This window comes from Orbicella franksi, chromosome 10 (genome assembly GCF_964199315.1).
Source record: "Orbicella franksi chromosome 10, jaOrbFran1.1, whole genome shotgun sequence".
Taxonomy (NCBI): Eukaryota; Metazoa; Cnidaria; class Anthozoa; order Scleractinia; family Merulinidae; genus Orbicella; species Orbicella franksi.
The window spans coordinates 5,537,959-5,558,684 of NC_138154.1; the positions used below are offsets into that span (position 1 = coordinate 5,537,959).

At 38.1% G+C, this 20,726-nt stretch overlaps 1 protein-coding gene across 1 annotated transcript; it reads left to right on the forward strand.

Moving 5' to 3' along the window:
• The first annotated feature begins 2,083 nt into the window (after positions 1-2,083).
• Positions 2,084-9,352, forward strand: LOC145501032 (uncharacterized). Its single transcript, XM_081480595.1, has one exon. The coding sequence runs from the start codon at positions 3,839-3,841 to the stop codon at positions 5,003-5,005; it is 1,167 nt and encodes a 388-aa protein (XP_081336721.1). The 5' UTR covers positions 2,084-3,838; the 3' UTR covers positions 5,006-9,352.
• Positions 9,353-20,726: the final 11,374 nt, after the last annotated feature.

The following is a 20,726-nucleotide window of genomic DNA, read 5'->3' on the forward strand; positions in this document are numbered from 1 at the left end:
TTAGCATAACAATACGTGGGTGATTTGTCGTTGTATGCATACTTACAAACTTACCACTGCAGAAATAATTAGATGAGAGAGATTTATTTCCTTCAACATTTAAACCAGCCGTTTTTAGCAGTCAAATTTCGCCAACAGTTTACAGTATTGTTCAGATAGTTGTTTTACTTTTGAAACATTTCTACAGCACCTGTCTGTGAAGAAGTCTCCGAGAAGAAGTTGGCAACAGTTTTAAGTGACATCTTGGAGGTCTTGATATTTTTCCAAGGAAGTCTCAGAGAAAAACAGAGTTCTGAAAGTCTTTTCAGGAACTGGAACTTTTTTGAAACTAGTTTACTGGTAAGTACAGTATAATTACCAACGTTGTGTATTAAAGAGAGTCGCTTCCATCATGCTTTCAAGTCTTGCTAATAATACTGCTGTTATTGGACCTAAGTGAAATTTTCGTGACACGTTAGTTTTGCGGATTGCTTGGCTAGTAAAAAAGGGTTTTGGCTAGTAACATCTGAGTTATCACTAGCCACTAGGCTAGTAAGTTGAAAAGTTCATGTCGAGCCCTGCTCGTTTTGAGTCTAGCAATCGATTTTCATCCAGATCCATTGAGGTTTTCCTGAGGAAAATGCTTGTGATTTGTATTTCATGAAAAAATGGTGCCTGTTTTAGTGCAGAAAAAAACTTGAAAAATACGACTCAAAACTTTAGAGCGAAACCTTTGATCTTCGATAGTCTGAAAACCAGACGCCATGTTTCTCACAAGCCCTCTGAGCTTTTGTTTTGGCTGTTAACCGCTGTCAAGTCAAACTGCTTTCACTGGGGTACGAATACCTTTTTTACAATAACTGTCTAATTTCTTGTGCACTGATTGGCTAATTTTTATCATCAATAAGAGTACAGATGGATAAACTTCTAATTTATGCAAGCTTTCAAGTTCAACTTTCAGCTGTCAAACTGTCAACTTTTTAACCAATGAGATTTTATGGACTTTTTTAAGAAGCCAGTCAAAAAGTGAGAAAAGCTCATGACAATGTCCGCATCATTTTGAAGAAAATTTGCTTGTTTTTGTTTACGGCAAGTTTACAGTGTCTTTCCCCTCATTTATTCCAGACATTTGTCAACTTCACAACTCTTTGAAGGAAAGTAATTGGTACCCCTTGTAAGTGACTAATCTTGCTGCCCTTGTCTAATCAGAATATGGTAATTTTGTTGAGTATACATGTACTGAACATGCATAATTTGAAATGAATACTGTATTTGGACACTGGGTAATATAGGCAACTTACATTTTGAACAGTGTTATGAGTTATCATGTTACAGTGGAACATACTGCTGGCAGTCACTCCTTTCTAAATTAAATATGTAATTTTTTTTCTAACCAGGATGGGCAGCATATTGGAGTAGATTTCTGGGAGTTATTTGGAAAAGGCAGAGAAGTTCTTGAGCACAAATTAGAGGAGTTGAAAGGCAAGAAAGGTGATGAGCCTGAAGACATAAAAGTTGCTTTGGAGACATTCGATTACATAATGGCAGCCTTGAAAAGACTATCTGAGAAAGATATTGAGGCAGTGACAAAGAATCTGTCTGACATTCAAAGAGAAATAGACAGCAATGTGATGATTGCCCATGAATTTATTTCCCCTCCGTTGGGTCCCAAAGGCATTGTTGTCCTTCATTCCTGACATGCACCATCATGAGAGTTACATGCTAAGGAACCCTCAAAGTTAAGGGTGGCTTCAGCAGTTAGCACATGGAGAGGACTTGGCATTGGTTAGTGGTCTATAATACAGGTACAATCATGAAATATTTCTTGTGTACATAACATTATTTAGAATTTTTCTTTGGTCTGACACTACTAAGTAAACATTTACCACTTTGGTTTCCAGAACAATTGTGCAACTTTTTCTGAGTTGTTGTACTGTGTTTTGTGCTGAACATCCACCACACATACTGTAATTATACAGCTGATAACCCATTGAAAAGTAGTTTATTGAAGTATGATTCAACACTGAAAAATAAAATAACTCTAATGTTGGTGAGCATGTGGTATCCATGCCATTGCTGCATCATTTGTCTTGTACAATACCATGACTGACTTACCCAAATCTGAAATGGACTACTCTAAAATGGAGTTCTATGATAGAAGCTGCAGGTACCTAGGTTGCACATACTGAACTGTACATTTGCTTACTGAATTTAAGCTCATAACAACAAACTCAAAATTTCATTACACTAGGTGCCTCACTTGTATTGGCTTTTTCAAGCTATGATGTTTACAGAATCTGATACTAATTAATTGTTTTGGCCTACTGCTGATTGATAAGGTTTGCTGAAAAGGTTTACTGTCAGTCTACAAAATGAGGCTACAGGCTCTGTGTCTAGGTATAAGAGCAGCTAATGCTTCTTTAATAGGACTCATTTCGAATAGTATTTTGAAGAGTTGTCCATTTTATGGGTAGCCCATTGGGGTAGGCCATCGAGATAGTCCATACAACTACATACATGTACACCTAGCCATTGAAGGTCCACAGACGGATTTCTCATACATTGCTAAGAAAGTGAAAAATCACTGAGTGATGGCAGCAAATTTAATGACAATAATAGGGTAAATGTTTCAATTAGAGCTACAAAATGGTGTCAGGGAAAATTGTTACACAAAAGATGGAGATAGAGAACACTGTCAAGATTTGTTGACAATAGGCTCTTTGCACCATGACTTTGTCACATGACTTTGTCAATCACAGAAACATGGTTGTGGTATAAAATAGATTCAGGAATGGAAAGAGCATATCAAAAATAGTAAAGTGGGCAAGTCTGAGACCCCCAGCATTCAAAAGATAGTTCTAAATATGGCAGTTTTAGTTTTTTAAAAATTCAATTTGTATTCTAAAAGTTGCTGGTGAGCAAGGTCGTGCTTTTCAGCAGTATTTCCTATGTGAATAACCTTAATTTTCCCAAAAATTCAAACTGCTAAAATCTCTAATTTTCAACACTGCATTAGAGGTTCTGGCAACAATTCCAGATTCACCTCCAGAGGCAGGACTCAAGCCAAATCTGGTCAGAGCCCAAACGGGAAAATGCCCAGATGAGACTAAGCCATTCAACAATGACAAATCCACAAACACCTCTACAACAACGCCATGGAGTTACATTCTCTGGTAATTGTTCTTCTTGCCTGGCATTGCCAGCCACCAGAGGAAGTTACCAACCCTTTCTTGGATCTCAGGAGCATTCATCATCCACCCTGACAAGTCAGTATTCCTTCCAAAAAGAGTATTGACATTCCTAGGGTTTGTCATTAATTCTATTGATATGACACAATTCACCTTACACCAGATAAGGCCGACCACTTAAGGGAGACTTGCACGAAACTTCTCAACACCCAACACCCTAACATCAGAGATGTTGCAGAGGTTATTGGTCTCATGGTTACCAGTGCCCCTGCAGTAGAACTGTGTATGCTTTTCTACCGAACACTGGAGAATGAAAACATTGATGCTCTGAAACAAAACCGCGGTTATTTTGATGCACGGATGGAGCTGAGTGCCTCAGCTAAATCTGACTTACAGTGGTGGGTTGATAATATTCAGCAATCTGAAAAGAAAACCTCACCACCCAACCCTGACATTGTGATAACTACAAATGCATCAAAACAAGGGTGGGGGGCAGTGAGAGACCACCACACTACAGGGGTCGGTGGTCCCCTGCTGAGGCAGAGAAGCATTTAAATGAGCTAGAACTTCAAGCAGTCTTCTTTGCATCGTGTTCACTGTGCGACAATGTTAGAAATAAGCACATACGTATCTTGTCGGATAACACAACCACCGTTTGTTACATTAATAATATGGGTGGCAGTATATCCAGGGCTTGTAACATCATTGCAAAGAAGATTTGGCAATTTGCCTCGGAAAGAAATAATTTTCTAAGCTCAGCCCATTTGCCAGGGAAGCAAAATATGTTAGCTGACAGAGAATCTAGCATGTTCAATGATCAAAATGAGTGGATATTGCACCAGGATATTTTCCAGAAGCTGTCCCTGTTATGGGGACCTTTCGAGATTGACTTGTTTGCCTCTAGATTGAACAAACAGGTTTGCACTTATGTATCATGGAAACCTGATCCAGGTGCAACTGCTGTGGATGCATTTTCAATAATATGGGACAGGAAGCCCTTTTATGCATTTCCACCTTTTTCCTCTATTCATAGATGCTTACAGAAGATCACCGCAGACAAGGCAGAGGGTGTGATAATTGTTCCTATGTGGCCCATTCAGACTCATTATCCCAGGTTGATGTCCATGTTGATTCAATGGCCAAGACTGCTACAGAGGAAGGAGAACCCATTAAGATTGCCCCACTCCCAGAAAAGCCACCCGTTATGGACCAAAATGCAGCTGTTGGCATGTCTTGTATCCGGGATAGCTTTGAGGCAAAAGGAATTCTGGAAGAACCAAGAGGAATCATGTTGCAGTCATGGAGAGAATCTACCAGGAACCAGTATGGCATATATCTCAAAAAAGTGGACAAAATTTTGCGTGAAAGGAACATTGATTTACATGACACCTGTAAACAATGTTCTGAAGTTTCTGACACTCTTGTATGAGTCGGGGCTTGGATATAGCTCAATTAACACTGCTCATTCTGCTTTGTCCTCACTCAATTGTGGTAGCACATGTCTTGTTGGAAACCATCCTCTTATTTGTGGGTTCATGAGAGGGGTCTACATTTCAAGACCAACACAGTCTCGTTATACTATTGTTTGGGATGTTAAAGTTGTGTTAGATTATTTTAGACAATGGAAAGACAATAAGGAGCTCTCACTTGACAAACTATCTTTAAAAACTACTACTTTAGTAGCTTTAGCATCAGCACAGAGGGTGCAATCTTTGCACAAGCTAGATCTAGACTGCATGACACAAGAAAATGACAGGATTGCATTTAAATTTGACGTATTAAAACAAAGTAGGCCATCTGTCAAGTCTCCCATCATGGAACTTTGTGCTTATCCTTAGAATCCTAAAATGTGTGTTGTAAAAACGTTGTCACATTATCTTGAAAGAACACAGTTATTTAGAGAACAAGAAACCAAGTTGTTTTTGACTTATCAGAAACCTCATCATGCTGTAAGTGCTAGTACTATTAGCCATTGGATAAAGTTTATGCTCCAACGAGCTGGAGTTGACACATCTAAATTTGGTGCTCATAGCACTTGAGCTGCCTCCTCTTCTGCAGCTAAACAAGCAGGAGTGCCCATCATGGACATACTTAGCACTGGGGGATGGTCCTCAGAATGCACCTTTGCTAGGCACTATAGTGTACCAATTCAAAAGAAAAATAACTTTGCTGAAGCTATGTGTAACACTTAAGCCAGGATTTGCAGGTTGACTTGTCTGTCAAGCATCTACAGTTACCTATGTTTTTCTTTTTGACTTTGTAAAGGTTACATGTAGATACACTTCCACTGGTTGGGTTGTGATTAAAGAGCTTACTGTTGCATTGATATCTCTAGCCTGTATTTATCAAGGCTTCAAAATCTCACATGATCCCTCAAGCAGATGACATAGAAGAATTAGAAAATTAAACAAGACTTACCTGGAAGGCAAAGTTTGATTGGGATTCTTCTACGTCATCTTGGGCTTGAGGGATCAGGTGCCCACCCAGGTATTGGCCCTCCCTATGTTAACTTGTAATGATAAATACTGGCCATGCTCTTTGAAGACTGAAGCATGCGCACTGCAATCTCACCTGATCCCTCAAGCCCAAGATGACGTAGAAGAATCTCAATCAAACTTCGACTTCCAGGCAAGTCTTGTTTAATTTTCTAATTTACACTAACATAGATTTTACTACACAAGTATGCACTTGTGTTTTGTAAATACAGTTGAAAGTCTGCTTGTGACCACCTCTCGTAAACGACCACCTCTCCTCAGCAACCAGTTTTCCAAAATACCAAAAGTTTCCAAGTCATATCATTATATTTGGAACCTCTTGTAAGCATCCACCTCTCATAAGCCACCGTGACCACTGTTAGAGCTACAAGTTTGAAATTTTCCTTTCTTTTTAACATCCTGTAAGCGACCACTTAACAGATAATAGAGCGCAAATTGGATAATAAGGCATTGTCCCGCATAGTATGAGACAGAAATTTCTCGATGGAAAAGAAGTACTGGATTTCCTCTCTGAATTGACTTTTCACAGGAATAAAACATTTAAAACATTAAGTCTCTGCAGTTATCATATACTTATTAGGCAAAATTTTGACACAATACGGACTCAGCTCTCATGAGCAACCACATAGTCTTGACAATATGGATGGTCCCTTATGAGAGTTTCGACTGTATTTAAGAACTTAAGGGTCTCAAGCTTCATATTACTGGTAGTAGTCATGGAGCCTAGCAAATGTTTTGTGAACATTATTATGGTCTGATTGTCAGTTCATCAAGAAAACCTAAGTTATACAGTTTAACCTTCATTTTGAGTGGTTTATTTATTTACTTATTTTTTACTTTTAAAAATGTGGTCCAAAATTGGGTGTTGGGAGTACATTATACACAAGTAAATGCAGAAACTTTGTTTGTAAGAAAACTTGGTAATAGACAACAAATCAGCATCATATTTTATGCAGTTTCCCCCACGAGAAAGTGTCTCCCCAACCCACCTGGCGTGCCATACATATGGCACAAAAGGGCATAAACTAAGAGCCAAACCATTACATTTTAGTGAAAGGCAGGGGGATGGAAATTTCTAGAAATTCAAGCAAGTATCTTTCATTGAATAGAAACCCAACAACAAAAAGAGATGTTAAGTAGTGATTTAAATATGTAAGAATACTGGACAATCGTTTAATGTAGCTCAGGATAATTCCATTATCATGCAATGCAAACCAGAGACAATCATACCATAAAAGGACACACTTTTTCTTAAAAGTAATAGTAATCATGAGGGAAGAAAGCTTTGTTTTATCTTAATTACAGCTTTAAGAAGATCACTCAAGCGACAAGATCACAGCACTTAGAGCTGCCCAACAGCCTAAACAGTTTCATGAAAATGTAAACACATTACAAGAATGACTAACCTTAAAAATTCTGTACATTGGCAGGAACTTGTAGCTGACATTTGTCACCTCACAATTTAAAGTCAAAATTTCAAAATACAGTAGTTCTAAGCCAAAAGGCGACTAAAGCAAACATCGTGTATCAGTTTTTACCAGTAAACTATATTTTAGGCCACCAAATTCCCCAAATCCTTCCTATTTTTTTAACACTTTTCTTCAGCAACAGAATCAAAACAAAGACAAATGCCTGCCAAGCATTCCAGTTAACAGAGTGTTTAAAGGAAAAGGTTGCAGATTACCAAATGCAGTTGGCTGCACTAGACAAATCAGAAGGACCTCCAACCCAATAGTAAGAAACCTTAAATAAAATGTGGAAATGACAGCAAATCATTTATTGCAACAATGTGCCACCTGCTGTAAGGTAATTCTCAACTATATTAAAAGGATTAGTCTTGGATAAAATAAGTCTTATTTGACTTAAATAAATCCAATCTGTACATTCTTTTTGTTCACTGAATTTTTGGTAGCATCTGTCAACCTTCATCAGAGTAAAAAATTAGTTTACACCTCATACAACTTTTCCTGTGTCAATAGTAGACATTGACAGATTTCTAAATTTCATTTTCCAAGAGTTTCATCATACGTCCAATAATGCCTAGACTCCACATGTTGGAGGACCATATTAGTGCATTTTTAAGAAAATCGCACATGGGCCTCAACTTTTATGGCAAAGAAGGAATAGACTGAATTCATTAAGAATTCAAAATCCAAGCAGAGCACTTTGACCACATTGGGAAGGAAGAAGTTAGGCTGTGCTAAGTAATGGTAAATAATTCCTATGCCATTCTTCTATTGGACCCTGGATGATTTCCCTTGATTTTCTTACTGCAGGAAGAAAACACTGGAGAGCAACAAAAACAGAGGAACTCCAACCTTCCCTGATTTCTGAGGCAAGAGAAATGAGCTAAATTTAGCTAAATTTCGTAGTAAACATGGAGTCAATTCAAGACAATCATGATAGACGTCATCCTCGGAGACCCAGGGGCAGTTAGTGGGGGCAGAGGATCACGTCTATAATGATTGTCTTGAATTGACTCCATGTTCACTAAGAAATTTATAACCTGATAGTGAAAAAATATTCAAGGTACACCAACTTCTATTAAGAGGCCACCTCCCATTTCCCCGAGGGTAGCCCACTGTATTATATGTAAACCAAAAATAAATGCACAGCACGAAATGACCTAGGTACGAGTTTAGTGTTACACTACATGTATCTATGCAGGGTGTGTAGGTAGCGGTGGTCTAGTAAAAGATGACAACACGGGCAATGGTTAACTATTCATTCTTTTCCTTTCTTAATTTAATCTCTTCCTACTCAACAAGATTGTGTGCTCCCTGTGGTTCCAAGCCTTACGGAGCCTTACATATCAGGATAGAAATTGTCCTACCCCTACCCCCTAAAATGGGATGACAGCATTGTGTGACGAAAAAACAAAGAACCGCTGCAAGCAAGGATTCAAGCAGCAATAGATCAAACGATGATCAAACGTAATATTTTGGTGTAGTGCAAAGCAAGCAACTATCTACAAATCACTTAGCTGTCTTTGACTTAGATGCAGTGGTGATCGTATGTGTCGAGAGAGGGTCATAGATTCATGGTATTCAACCATTAAATAAGTTGACAGTTGGCGATGTACATCGAACGTTGCATAAACAAAAGCAAATTTCTGCTTTATGTGAAACGAATGGCGACAGAAACACATCAAATCGGCTTTTGGACCTGCCTTTTACAGCAAATAAGGTTAGAACATTTTGAAATTATCAGCTCTGTGTCTATTTCAACTTAACATAGCTCAAGACATGTGGCGCATGCTAAAATATATGTCTAACCCGTAAATTGGAATTTGACAACAGATAGTCAAATATCTGCATTTTTAATGTACTCTGAAAAGCTCTCACGTCACTCACAATCATTTGCCCAAAGAAATTTTTACAGGAATTTGTAGACCATCCTTCTGTAATTCAACCACCAGAAGCTTAATCCATTTGAAGGTTTCACACATGGTGAAAATCAATTATTTTTATCCAGTACTTTTAAGTGAATGAAATACATGTCTTCAAAATTTAATTATTTTACACCCAACAAAATTGCAGCATTCCCTAAAATCAACTCAGTACACAATTAAACATTGCACAAAAATATTTGAGTGTTTTCAAGATGGAAGAATGATGTGGTTTTGCATGCGAGGCTCTCCAACATGTTTAATAAAATGGTGCGTCAAATGACAATTTTCACGGAATTTGGTAATTTCATATTTCTTTGAAATAAAAGGATATTTTGCCAAAAAAAACTATCCAGTACTTTTTGTCATACTCTAGCCTATCTACTGTAAAAATATGAGCAAAATTGAATTTTCGACCCTTGCTGAGTTATTTTCCATATTTATGGACAGGGACCCGTAATAACTTATAGTCAGGCAGACCTTGTGAAGTTCCCATCAAGAAAGGATTTCACAAACATCATGGTTTGTTCTTTTTCAAACGGTGCAGCCAATGTAGTGCAGTGGTGCTGTTCTCTCAACAATCATAGGAAATCTGGGGTGCATTATCATATTGTTATCGAACTTGATAAAGTAACGCGTTGGTTTAAGTCCAAAAAATATCTCCTGCGTGAATACAGTGTAGGCGTACATTGTTCAAGTACACATGAAAATTACTACAGTGCATGGTGGTACATGACAAAACAAGATAAGGAGTACGCACAAATCACCAACCACCCAGAGCTTTGCAACTCAAACGAACCTCGCACAATTGCAGCAAGGAGAGCTAGAAAAACTTCTGCCGCTCTTAAAGAAGGAGATGACCAGTTATCAGATTGCATTGATGATGGAAGTACGAGTAAGAAGCAAAGACGAAAAAAACTAACAGTATTCGAAGTTTCCCAAATCATTACTGAGAAAGACATCAAAACGGTGCAAGAGTTTGCATATGAACAAAAAAGTAGGGGAAAACGGACTTAGATGAGTTTCTTATCAACCGATCACCGTGCATTGTTGCTGATACAGTTAACACCTCGTGGGAGATTGAAGAGGAAAGCGCAAAGCTTAAGTGGGCTCGTAAAACAAGAATGCAGCTCTTGGAGGAGGCTAGCAGTAATGAATGTGTTACAGGATGCAATGGTGAATGGCTGGTTTGCGCAAACAAAATTCTTGCCAAAAAAGGAATCTGTCCTGTGTTTTTTAGCACTGCTATGAAAGAGTTGCTCTTGAAGGGTTGTGGGAAAAACAGAAACCTGTTAATTACTGGGAACGCAAATTGTGGCAAAACATTTCTGCTGAATCCCTTAACGGTTATATATGATATACTCTGTAGTCCAGGAACAGGGAGCTTCACTTGGGTAGGTGTGGACAAAGCTGAATGTATCTTTCTGAATGATTTTCGATGGTGGAGTCAGTTATTACCCTGGGATGATCTTTTGTTAAAGCTAGAAGGGCATGTGATTCATTTGCCAGATATTAGTTTAGTGGGACACACTCAAATTTTCTGCACTGGAAAGCGTCCACGCATTTTCATAGAAAATGGAGTAATTGATCACGTTGAAACTGACATGATGGCTGCCAGGTGGTTGCACACGAGACTTCATCATCAAATCCCACAGGATCAGCAGAGAGAAATCCCGTGATGCGCCAAGTGTTTTTCTTTGCTCATTTTGTTTTTGGGGGATTTTCTCTCCCAGGAAATCGAATGTTTACCATGTTAACTTTCTGTTCTGGCACTGAGTTTTAGTTTTTCCCTCTATTTCCTGAAGCCCATGTAACAAACAACTTTATTTGCAACAGTTTACATGGTTAACATCACAACAAAGAAACATGATATCTATTTCTTTTTAGTGAAGCGTAAACCATTTAGAATAGAAGGATATTCATTGCCTATCGTTCCAAATAATGGTTTGTCATTTTGTAAACCATTAGTGTTACAGTAACAGGTCCAATTACGAGGTATTTTGCTGCGCTTTCGTGAGGTGTTTCACAGAGATTTAATGTCAAGTGATTCTTGCAACTCAGCAAACATTACAAATTCTTGTGTACCATCATGTTGTACAGTTTCCAAGTTCTTTGTAAAGTACATGAACATTTAATACTTTGTTCACTTACCATGTCCTTTAATTATAAGGTCCATTCTTTTATCCATTGACTCAATGATGTTATCTATTTTTTAACAAATGGGAAGGTTGTTATAGTGTTTATTACACGTTTGGAAAATTCGTTGTAACTTTTTCTGGTTATGATACATTGTAAGGCATCTTTTCGAAGTTCTCATTTCACTAAATGGAAAAAGTTTTCATTAGGATTAATGTCTAGACTTCATGCTGTAATCAATGACAACTTTGCCCCTATCAATTGAAATATTCTTTTCACTGCAGCGCAATTTTGACTGGGATGTCCATCTTGAATACACAGTTTCGAATTTCCTTTCTGTGCTCTAATGAACATTCCATGGAAATTCTCACTGACAAAATTGACAAACTACTCTCCATCCAGCTTAATGCTACAAACAAGTGAATCACCCTTCCTCCTGTCCCTTCCTTTCTTCCCTTAGCCGTACAGCCATGGCTTGTCCCCTCACGATGTTTTTGCCAAATTCGTCTATCAGGTGTGCATGCGCCTGGTCTGCAGGATTTATTTTGTGAATGAAATTCACACTGTCCAGATAAAAAGGAAAATCTTTCTTCCACACTTCCTTGGAACAATTGTTCCTCATCATCTTTGCAAAGCGTAAACGCAACTTGCAATCATTTTCTTCTAAAAGCCCCTTTCTTCGTGCTTGCAAGAAATGATAGCTGTGTCCGTTCAAGCAGCACTGCACAGTTCTCACATTTACTTCTTTTGGGCTTATCCCTGCTCGATCCACTATTCAAAGGCATGAAAAATGACCTTCATGCTTTCTTAAGAAGTGTAAAGCACGAATAAGTTTTCTTTCATCACATTGAGATAATTTTTTAGGGCAAACACCAACCTTAAAAAGTTTCTCCTCCATCTTCTCACATGCAGTTAAATTCAGTTTGCAGTATCTGTGCGCTGTTGCACACGATATCTTGAAATGTCTGCATATTTTCCACATAGGCATTGCCTTGTTTGTATCTCGTTAAATGATATGTACACGTTTCTTTCCAGTTCAACTGACCCGCTGAAAGCCATTGTAAAGAATTGTTTACACAAAATTTTCAATGTAGCTTTATGTAATAAACACTTAAGTATGTGATTAACACTACTGCATGTGTGCAATGAGCCATTACAACTAAAAATGGTCTATTGTCAATTCCAGGCTCCAATTTGGAGTTGTTCATTACAAAACAAATTTGTCACCCTATTACGTGCTAAATAAAGCTGTTATGCTTATTCAACTGTTGTTTTCTGGGAAAAATAGAGGATATAGCATATTTTACACAATTGCAGACAAAACCTGTTGAGACAAAGACATATCAAGCAGCTCTCCTCAAACTGCGATGCGAAAACAACACTCCTAGCCCAGAAATGCCCCTTGTCACTCTCCCTTCTCAATGTTGCTATTTGTTGTTGGGAAAATCTTTTTTGCGATGAACCAGCTAACATAGATACTCAAAATGAGTATTTGGGTCAAGTGTGCAGAAACAATCCCTGCACTCTTCATTTTTTTGATGAAGCAAGTGTAATCCCCACTACAGGTAACAGAAGGTATGGTCATTCATCAATGAACATCGGTGAACATCGCTGAACCAGCCATTGAATTCCAAATATATGCCTATAATGCAAATTTCACAGTAAGGAGTGTCATCCACTACGGTATTCTAGATGGCTCTTCAAACAGAACTGAAATGCTGTTATTCTTTGATGACATTAACAAGCTGAAATCAAGCTCAATGAGAAAGGGATCCAACAGCTAGAGGAAGCTGTAGAGGAAGGGTCCAATGACGAAGAAGATTAGGCCATTTCACTGGCCAGGTCTTCTTCTCAAAGTATAGGCAGAAGAAGCTCTGTTCATGTGGTATATTTTGCTGTTAGAACTTGGGATTTGTTTTTAGGCAACTTGATAGGTTGAAATTTTGTTCCACATCTTGAAAACCCTTCTTATCTCATGACTATGATGCAATGTTTCAAAACCAAATAAAACATCACACATGAGTAATCCACATCATCCTTAATTCCACACTTAAGCATTGCGAGTCTTTTATTCTTTTGTATTTGAGGTAAGAAAATTTAACATATCAATTGCTTTTCATTTTACTCTGCATTTCTTTCTATATAGTAAAAGTTCTAGCAGAGTTACCGAGTATTGAGAGATTTGCATATAACAAGTTCACATGACATTTTTGAATGGCAGCAAATTTGAAATTTTTGTTTCTATGCTATCAAGGTAAATTGTATTCAAATACAGATAACACTGTATGATTTAATTTAGAGAAAACAGTAAGGCAACTATTTCTCTTTCCTTCTGTGGTCATCTAATCTACAGAGTATGTACAATTATGTTAATTTATGGTAAGAATTACTAGGGAAACTCAAATTAAGTGCAGAGGCCGAGAGGTTTGACCTCATTTTCCACATAGTAGTGACAGAATTAAGAATGTCAAGACATTTAAAAAGGTCTCCCAATGTATGTAGGAGAGCTGTTTACTATAAGGAGGGATACTCAAGTGCGTTCCCTTTATTTTACTGCTAATAGTTGATGAAAAACACCTGGTAGGCATTACGTTCTTAAGGGCAATGCCATTCCCTAGGTATTACCCTGAGCAATGCTAGAAAAAGTTCTTGCAGTCTGGGAAAAGTGGAAAAGAGAACACTATGCAGTGAATGTCAGGAGGATAGTGAGATAGAGCAGCTAAAGAAAATACTTCAGGAAAAGATGTTGATATCCAGGTATTACGATTACAGAACAGAAAGTTGCTGCTAAAATGTATACATGTAAACCAAATAACAACACTACTGGAAAGACAAACGGCAAAAAAAACAAAAATAGAGTAAAGGGCAGTAACAGGCATCTTACACTAGTAACAAAAAGGATGACTTGGCATGATGTCATTTGTTATTGCATCCCACTGTACTACTTCAGTTCATCATGTTAGCCTGTTTACATCGATAGTAAATGCAGCTGTTTTTGTAAAGAATGTATCGAAGTTCTCAAATTAGAAATCCATCAATAGTAAATGCAGCATCCTCTCCTTGGAAGGAATGTGTAAAAATTTCCAATGGAAAACTGTCAATTTGGAAAGCATACCATTCCACGAGGTTTGATCAAAACAGAATCCTTTACTGAAAGAAATCCACACCTGTCCAAACACAAAATTCACACCATATAAGCAGTCTTCTCAGCAAACTGTACCATTGCAAGGTTCACACACTTTCTGACACACTGAAAAAGTCCTCAAGGGCTATCAGGGTGCACAACTGATCATTAGCAAAACCTGGAGTAAGAGATATGAAGGCTGCAAATAAATAGCAGCCCAAATAAAATGCAGATGACAATAAGAAGGTGAGATCCCTTGTACGCCAATGATCAGCCATCTTTTGTTCACTAAAATCACATACTATCACCTTCCAAGTCTGCCATCTTGAATGTCATGGATGCTTATGAATTCAAGATAATAGCAAAAGTAACAAAGGTCAAACATTGCAAGAAGTAGTTCCAACTTTTTTACCAGCCCAGCAAAAGTAGCAAACTGAATCCAAACAATGACCTCAATAAGACTGAAAATGAAGACTACAACTCCTGACTACAATGAATTATTAACATTATTACTATTATTATTGTTTCTCTTTTTTTTTCCTACCATGTTGTAATATTAGGTTTTATATTTGTTGTATATGTTTATTATATTTATTTATTAAGTTACTTTTGCTCCATATTTAATACACAAATATAATTTTTAATTGCATTCCATAGATAGCTGCCAAATTTTTCTTAGCCTTATGGTTTTTATAGGCAGCTAATACCATTTTATAAGCTTCAAATTGTTACCTTCTTTTTTCCTTTTATTGATAATGTTGTTCTTGACTGATCCTTCACAAAGAACCAACAGCGAAAGAGCAATTTCAGGTGTGAAGATTTTTTTTTCCATATTTCAATTTGCGAAGAGTAAAGATAAAATGCAATACAACCTGAGCAAAATAACATCAACAACGACAACAAATCCCAAACGTCTTTAGAGTTGTCTGAATAAGGAATTGGACCGACATTCTTGTAATTTGCCAAAACAATCGTGGAGGGTATACCAACCTTTGAGGCATTATTGTTGTTATTGACCATGACCCAGAGCGGGGTGGGACATTAGCATTCGCCCGCTCACCCAGGCAAGTGTCTAAAGTGTCGGGCAAGCACAAATCATCAATCACTCGCCCATTTGGTGAGTATGACTTTCGTCCCCAAGAAATTATTTCAATTGCAAAATAAACACTGTTTTTTACATTCCACTTTGCCGAGAAAATCCCTAAACATAAAGTTACCATTTCTATTTTAAAAAGTTTTATATTCCGAACTGTCTAATAAATTGGCTTTGAAAGGCAACATTGGGCTTCGTAAATACACAGATATGGCCTCCTCCTAGTGATAATTACATAACGCATGTACTTGTACAAAGTGATACTGCTGATCACTGTCAAGCCATCAGTGATCAGTAAACATGACACTCAAGGTCAGCTCCCGAGGAGAACAGACACGTTTACTTGCAAACTACAGGAATCTCACAAAGATTCATCAGGAAAAGAAACTATTTGAAATATAAAATAAGTGCCTCCTTGTTATCTTGGGGTTTAAGGTTTAATTTTTCATTGAAGTAATAATCCTCTGTCTGCCAGGTGCTCAACGACATTGCGAGAAAATTGTTTTCCCTGCTTTCCCAGCACTCTGATCAATGTGTGTTCTCCCAGTAAGTTTAACAATGGAGTAAACTGATCACAGCCAAAATGTGGAAATATATTTCCAGAGTTTCTAAAGTTGTTGACGAGAAAAAGAATGAAAAAGTCCCGCAAGCTGCCCATGATACAAGGGAATACGAGAAGACAAGGACCAGGAAGTTTTCAACAAAATGGCAAGTTGGCTAGCCGTGGTTAAAGTATGATGAGGAAAAGGGTATAATTTGAAAGTGGTGTGTTGAGGACCACATTCTATTCAGGAGAAGGGGAATGACAATGACAAAGACAAGGGAGTTATTTCAGACTACGAGTCAGAGGCTGGGATGTCAAAGGAGATGGTGCTAAAGAAACTGGTAAAAGAACTACTGTGGAGAGAAACTAAAACAGACTTCCTATGTACTGTGGCACTTGTTAACAGCATTTTAGTGTTGAAATGAATTTCAATGGTTATTAAATAGTAAAGTAAAAAATGACTAAAATGGCTGGAGAGACCGGGGAGGGGGGTAAACTCTTGGGCTAGTGCATTTTGAGGGTCACTTGCCCGAATGGTCAGTGCTCTTGAAATTAAGTATCTAACCCTGCCACAGTTCACCACACTCCATCTGACAACTCACCAAAGCAAACCCTATTCATTACACCTAATATGGCCATCCGCCTAGCAATAATTCTAGACAGTGAAGCTGTTACAAATATTATGACACCATAATTAATGTTCTCCTGCTGTAAATAAAATGATAAGAAATCGTCAGCAAAATTTACAGTCGGTTTCACAAAACTTTTGACAAATGGTTTCCAAAGTTTGTTTGAAATTCCCAACGATTGCAACAAACTGGGCAATTTCATTACATACTTGTAGATCAAATCGCAAACTTCAAAACAAAGTTGTGAATTTCATGCTGAACTTTATTGGGAAGTTGAGAAGTTTGTTGTGAGTGAAGTTTGCACCATGTGGTGTAGTTGGTTTGGTAATATAATTACAAATGAATTTAAATGAAGTGAACAAAATTTCTCAACCAAGCAAGACATATTTTATGTTTACTTCTGAAATGTTAATTATTTCAGAAGTATAGAAGGACTCCATCATCAAAGACAGATGATGCAACTTGTGTGTCAGTGTTATAGTGATTTCAATTATTTGCATTAGGAAACAAATGTAAGAACAGATTTTGGAGTAGGCCAAAAGGTAAATATACTCTAATAGCAGGTATTATTGAACACAGTAACAAAGCCATCATTGAATAGTCCGAGTGGTTATTGTTGATTTTTTTTTTTTAAATTCATAACAATCGATACTCCTGAAGGAATTATCCATTGTTTTCATTCTATGTATTTTTCCTTCCTTTTCATTGGCTGAGAGCCAATCACATGACCTGAAAATAACTGCCTACAAAAATGGTCTAAATGTGCTTTGCTGCAAAAAATATGCTTGTGCATAATTGTAACCATGAACTCTGGTGAAATCAAAGTGGCCGTGAGCCACTGAACTTGGAAAATAAATTATGAAAGGGTGTTATGAGGCATTGCTCATTAAGGAACTACTTGTGATGTGAGGGCAGTCTAGCTTTCGAACAAGCCCATAAAGCCTCTTTCCATTCAGGGGTGTGTTATGATATTTGCAAAATGAAAAAGTTCAACGTTAAGAAACTGTTTGTTACTAGGGCCTGCCTACACGTTTTACATTACAATTATCTGTATATGTCTCCTTGTGCTCTAGTCAAAAACAGCAAGATCATTTTGTTTGGTCAAAAGCTGAACGAAACACTTCAGCCTGCGGTACATGAATAAATCATTAACACTTTCACTCTTTGGTAACTCATGTTCAAGTAGCGCAATGTGATAAACACTGGCTCGCCATGCAAGACATTGGGAGTTCGAATCCTAGTGGTGACTACTGATTATTTTTCCTTTTCTTCTTCATTGTTTTTTTCTTTTTCTGTCAAGAAACCATTTACCATAAGGTAGTGTTTGTCTTTCCGTTTCGTGTTATAAAAATCATCTGGAGCCTTTAATCGTTAGTTTATATCGATTGCTTTTGAACTCACAATATCACGTAGGTTTGTGAAGGAAAAACCACGATGACTTTCCCTGAATCAAATCACTAAGGAAGAACCATAATTGTTTTCCTTACAATGAAAAAATCATTACACCTTCTACCTCTCGAAAATAACTAACTTGACCTGCTTCGAGCGACTGTAAAACGGCCTTAGACGGCTGATGTTCAAAACCCGCGGGGACTTCTATATGGAAAGGTTGGGGATACTCATCATCTCTGCTACAAATAAGGGTTCTCGTCTCATTTAGGGTGTTGCTGATGAAATGTCACCAGTGTTGGCTGTCAAAGTATCCTTTAGGATGCACTTGAGGAAATAATAATAAAAGAAACGCTCTCATTAAATTTCTGTTTTCAGCCTTTATTTCCACTGATCTTGAGTACACAAGACCGGTCTACAAATGCGCGAGGGATCCTTTCTTGAACAGTGACTAGTGATCTAACCTATTCCGTTTTAAGTGGTATCTTTTAGGGGTCTTCTGAAGCTCAAGCAACATCCACATCAGTCTCCCGTAGGAGTTAAATTCAAATTTTCCGACAAGCATCCCTGCATTTGCCAGTGTTAGCAATTGCTTCACGACACAACAAAGTGTGGCCTTTGCGTTGTTCGCAGACGCCTTCCCAGAGGTGCCACTATCTGCCATTACTGTTTCACCTGGAACATGTGGAACGACTGGAACACCACGTGCAATTGTTTTGAGACCACATACTTTGTCCAGCTGCCTACCATCTCAAGGTCAGGTCACTCAAGCATGAAGTTTAATGTCCAAAGAAGAATATTGGATTGTGTAACAGGCATATTGCACTGTGCACCGCAACATACACACTGAGTATCAACATTGCATTGAAAGACACGAATGTCACACGTTAAATGAAGAAATTTGAAAGCAAAATACGGATATTGATCGAGAATGCAGAAAACAAGAATGTTGGATTGCATTGCAAGCATATCGCATTTTACACCATATAAACACATTGAACATTGAATAAGAATGTCGCATGTTCAAACCACGTTGCATTTGAAATATGGACATTGAATTGTGAATCGGCAATGTTGAGCTGTAGAAGTTGAATATTGGAATATGGAAACGAGCAACAATTCAAAGCAACAATGTTGCAAACAAAATTTTGAATTTTGGCGAGGATATAACGCCATAGGTTTTAGATAGCGTCTTTTCATGTAGTTTCCCAGGCTATCAAGTCAAAACAGGCCAGCAAGTCAAAGAAAATATAAGCGCAAAAAGGTACGTATGTGGACAAGAAACTCTGGGGTGAAATTGTACACCTTACATACCAGACGACGGGAAGTACAATATGATAAACTCACGTGAAACACCAAGTTTATGGTAAGTAGTTACTTGAACACAACAGACATTTTCAGCCGTCCCTAATTGTGAGAAAATCAGCAAACTAAATATAATAAGCTTGAGCTGAAAGCCAGTCACGAGCAGGCGACTGGGACCAGCTGAATTACTCGTGCAAAATCCTCCAAGGGAGTCATGTTACATCGCACTCGAGGCTCGAGCCAACAAACGTGAAACAAAAGACGGCATACGAAGCCGTCATATAATTTCCAAGCACTGTAATGGGAAACAAAGTAAGTGTTAATACCACTCACCTGAGAACAGAATCGAAATAAAGACAGCAACAACAGTCAACAGCTGACTTCACACCACAAAATCACACCTCCACGCCGCGTTTCTTTTACTTCGTGTAAACGAGCATGAATATTCCCTCCATTTGATCTAGAACCCAGGGCCCCCATCGAAATTTAGAGCTCAACGTCTTACAACCCAAAATAGGGTATGAAAATACCCGGTTCTCTCTGGAAAAGGGGTATATTTTACTTCAGTTTTAGCTCTGGTACAGGGTTCAACACATGATTTAGCGTTATGCAAATTGTGCTAACTCAGTTGCCATAATTCTGTTTCGTCTCTTGGGCGTGAAACAACCAGCCGAAAAATTCGGATGCTTTCCCAGGCTATTGGCGTAGTGATGGAACAGTGTACATACACATATTTTTTCGTTTTGTAAGGAACAGGTCTCCGTCCAGAGTCTCAAAGACTCAGCGGCACACTCTCGCAGTAAATTCCGTGGAGTCCACCCGAGCTTTTTCTACTTCATATAAATGTATGACTATAGCCTGCAGAACAGGCGTAATTTTTACGCCTGTTCTGCAGGCTAGTCTGACTATAAAGAACAGCATTCTCGTCCCAAAGGCGGCAATACTTTTAGGTGACTGACCAAACGGATCGCAGCCTGAGAATGCGCTGAGAAACTAGTAATCCTCACAATAATAACGAGTCAGTGTAAAAAGAAGATTGCGGACTGCAGAGTGCAGACCAGGGATAAAATGCAGACTGAGGGTAAAATGCTGACTGCAGACTTTATATGTATATATCTTGTTATTGCCATTATCGAGTGCTTACCGTAAAAGGGAATGTTCAGGCTAATCATTGTAACCTTGGGGAAAGTCTGCACTCCAGTTAGCCTGAATACCACTCAGGTTAGCATGAATAATACTCCGATTCGCCTGCTTGCGGTTAGTTGTCGATGATGGAAATTGTAACACAATTCAGTTAAAAGGTCTACAGTCTAAAGTCTGCATTACCCCTGGTTGCCATCTCCATTTTACCCTCAGTTTGCATGTTACCCCCCATGGTCCGTGGTCTTCGTTAGCAAAATTTATTTCATGTTGTTTTGATCTAAGCAATATTCTACTTTCAAATCAAACCAACGTA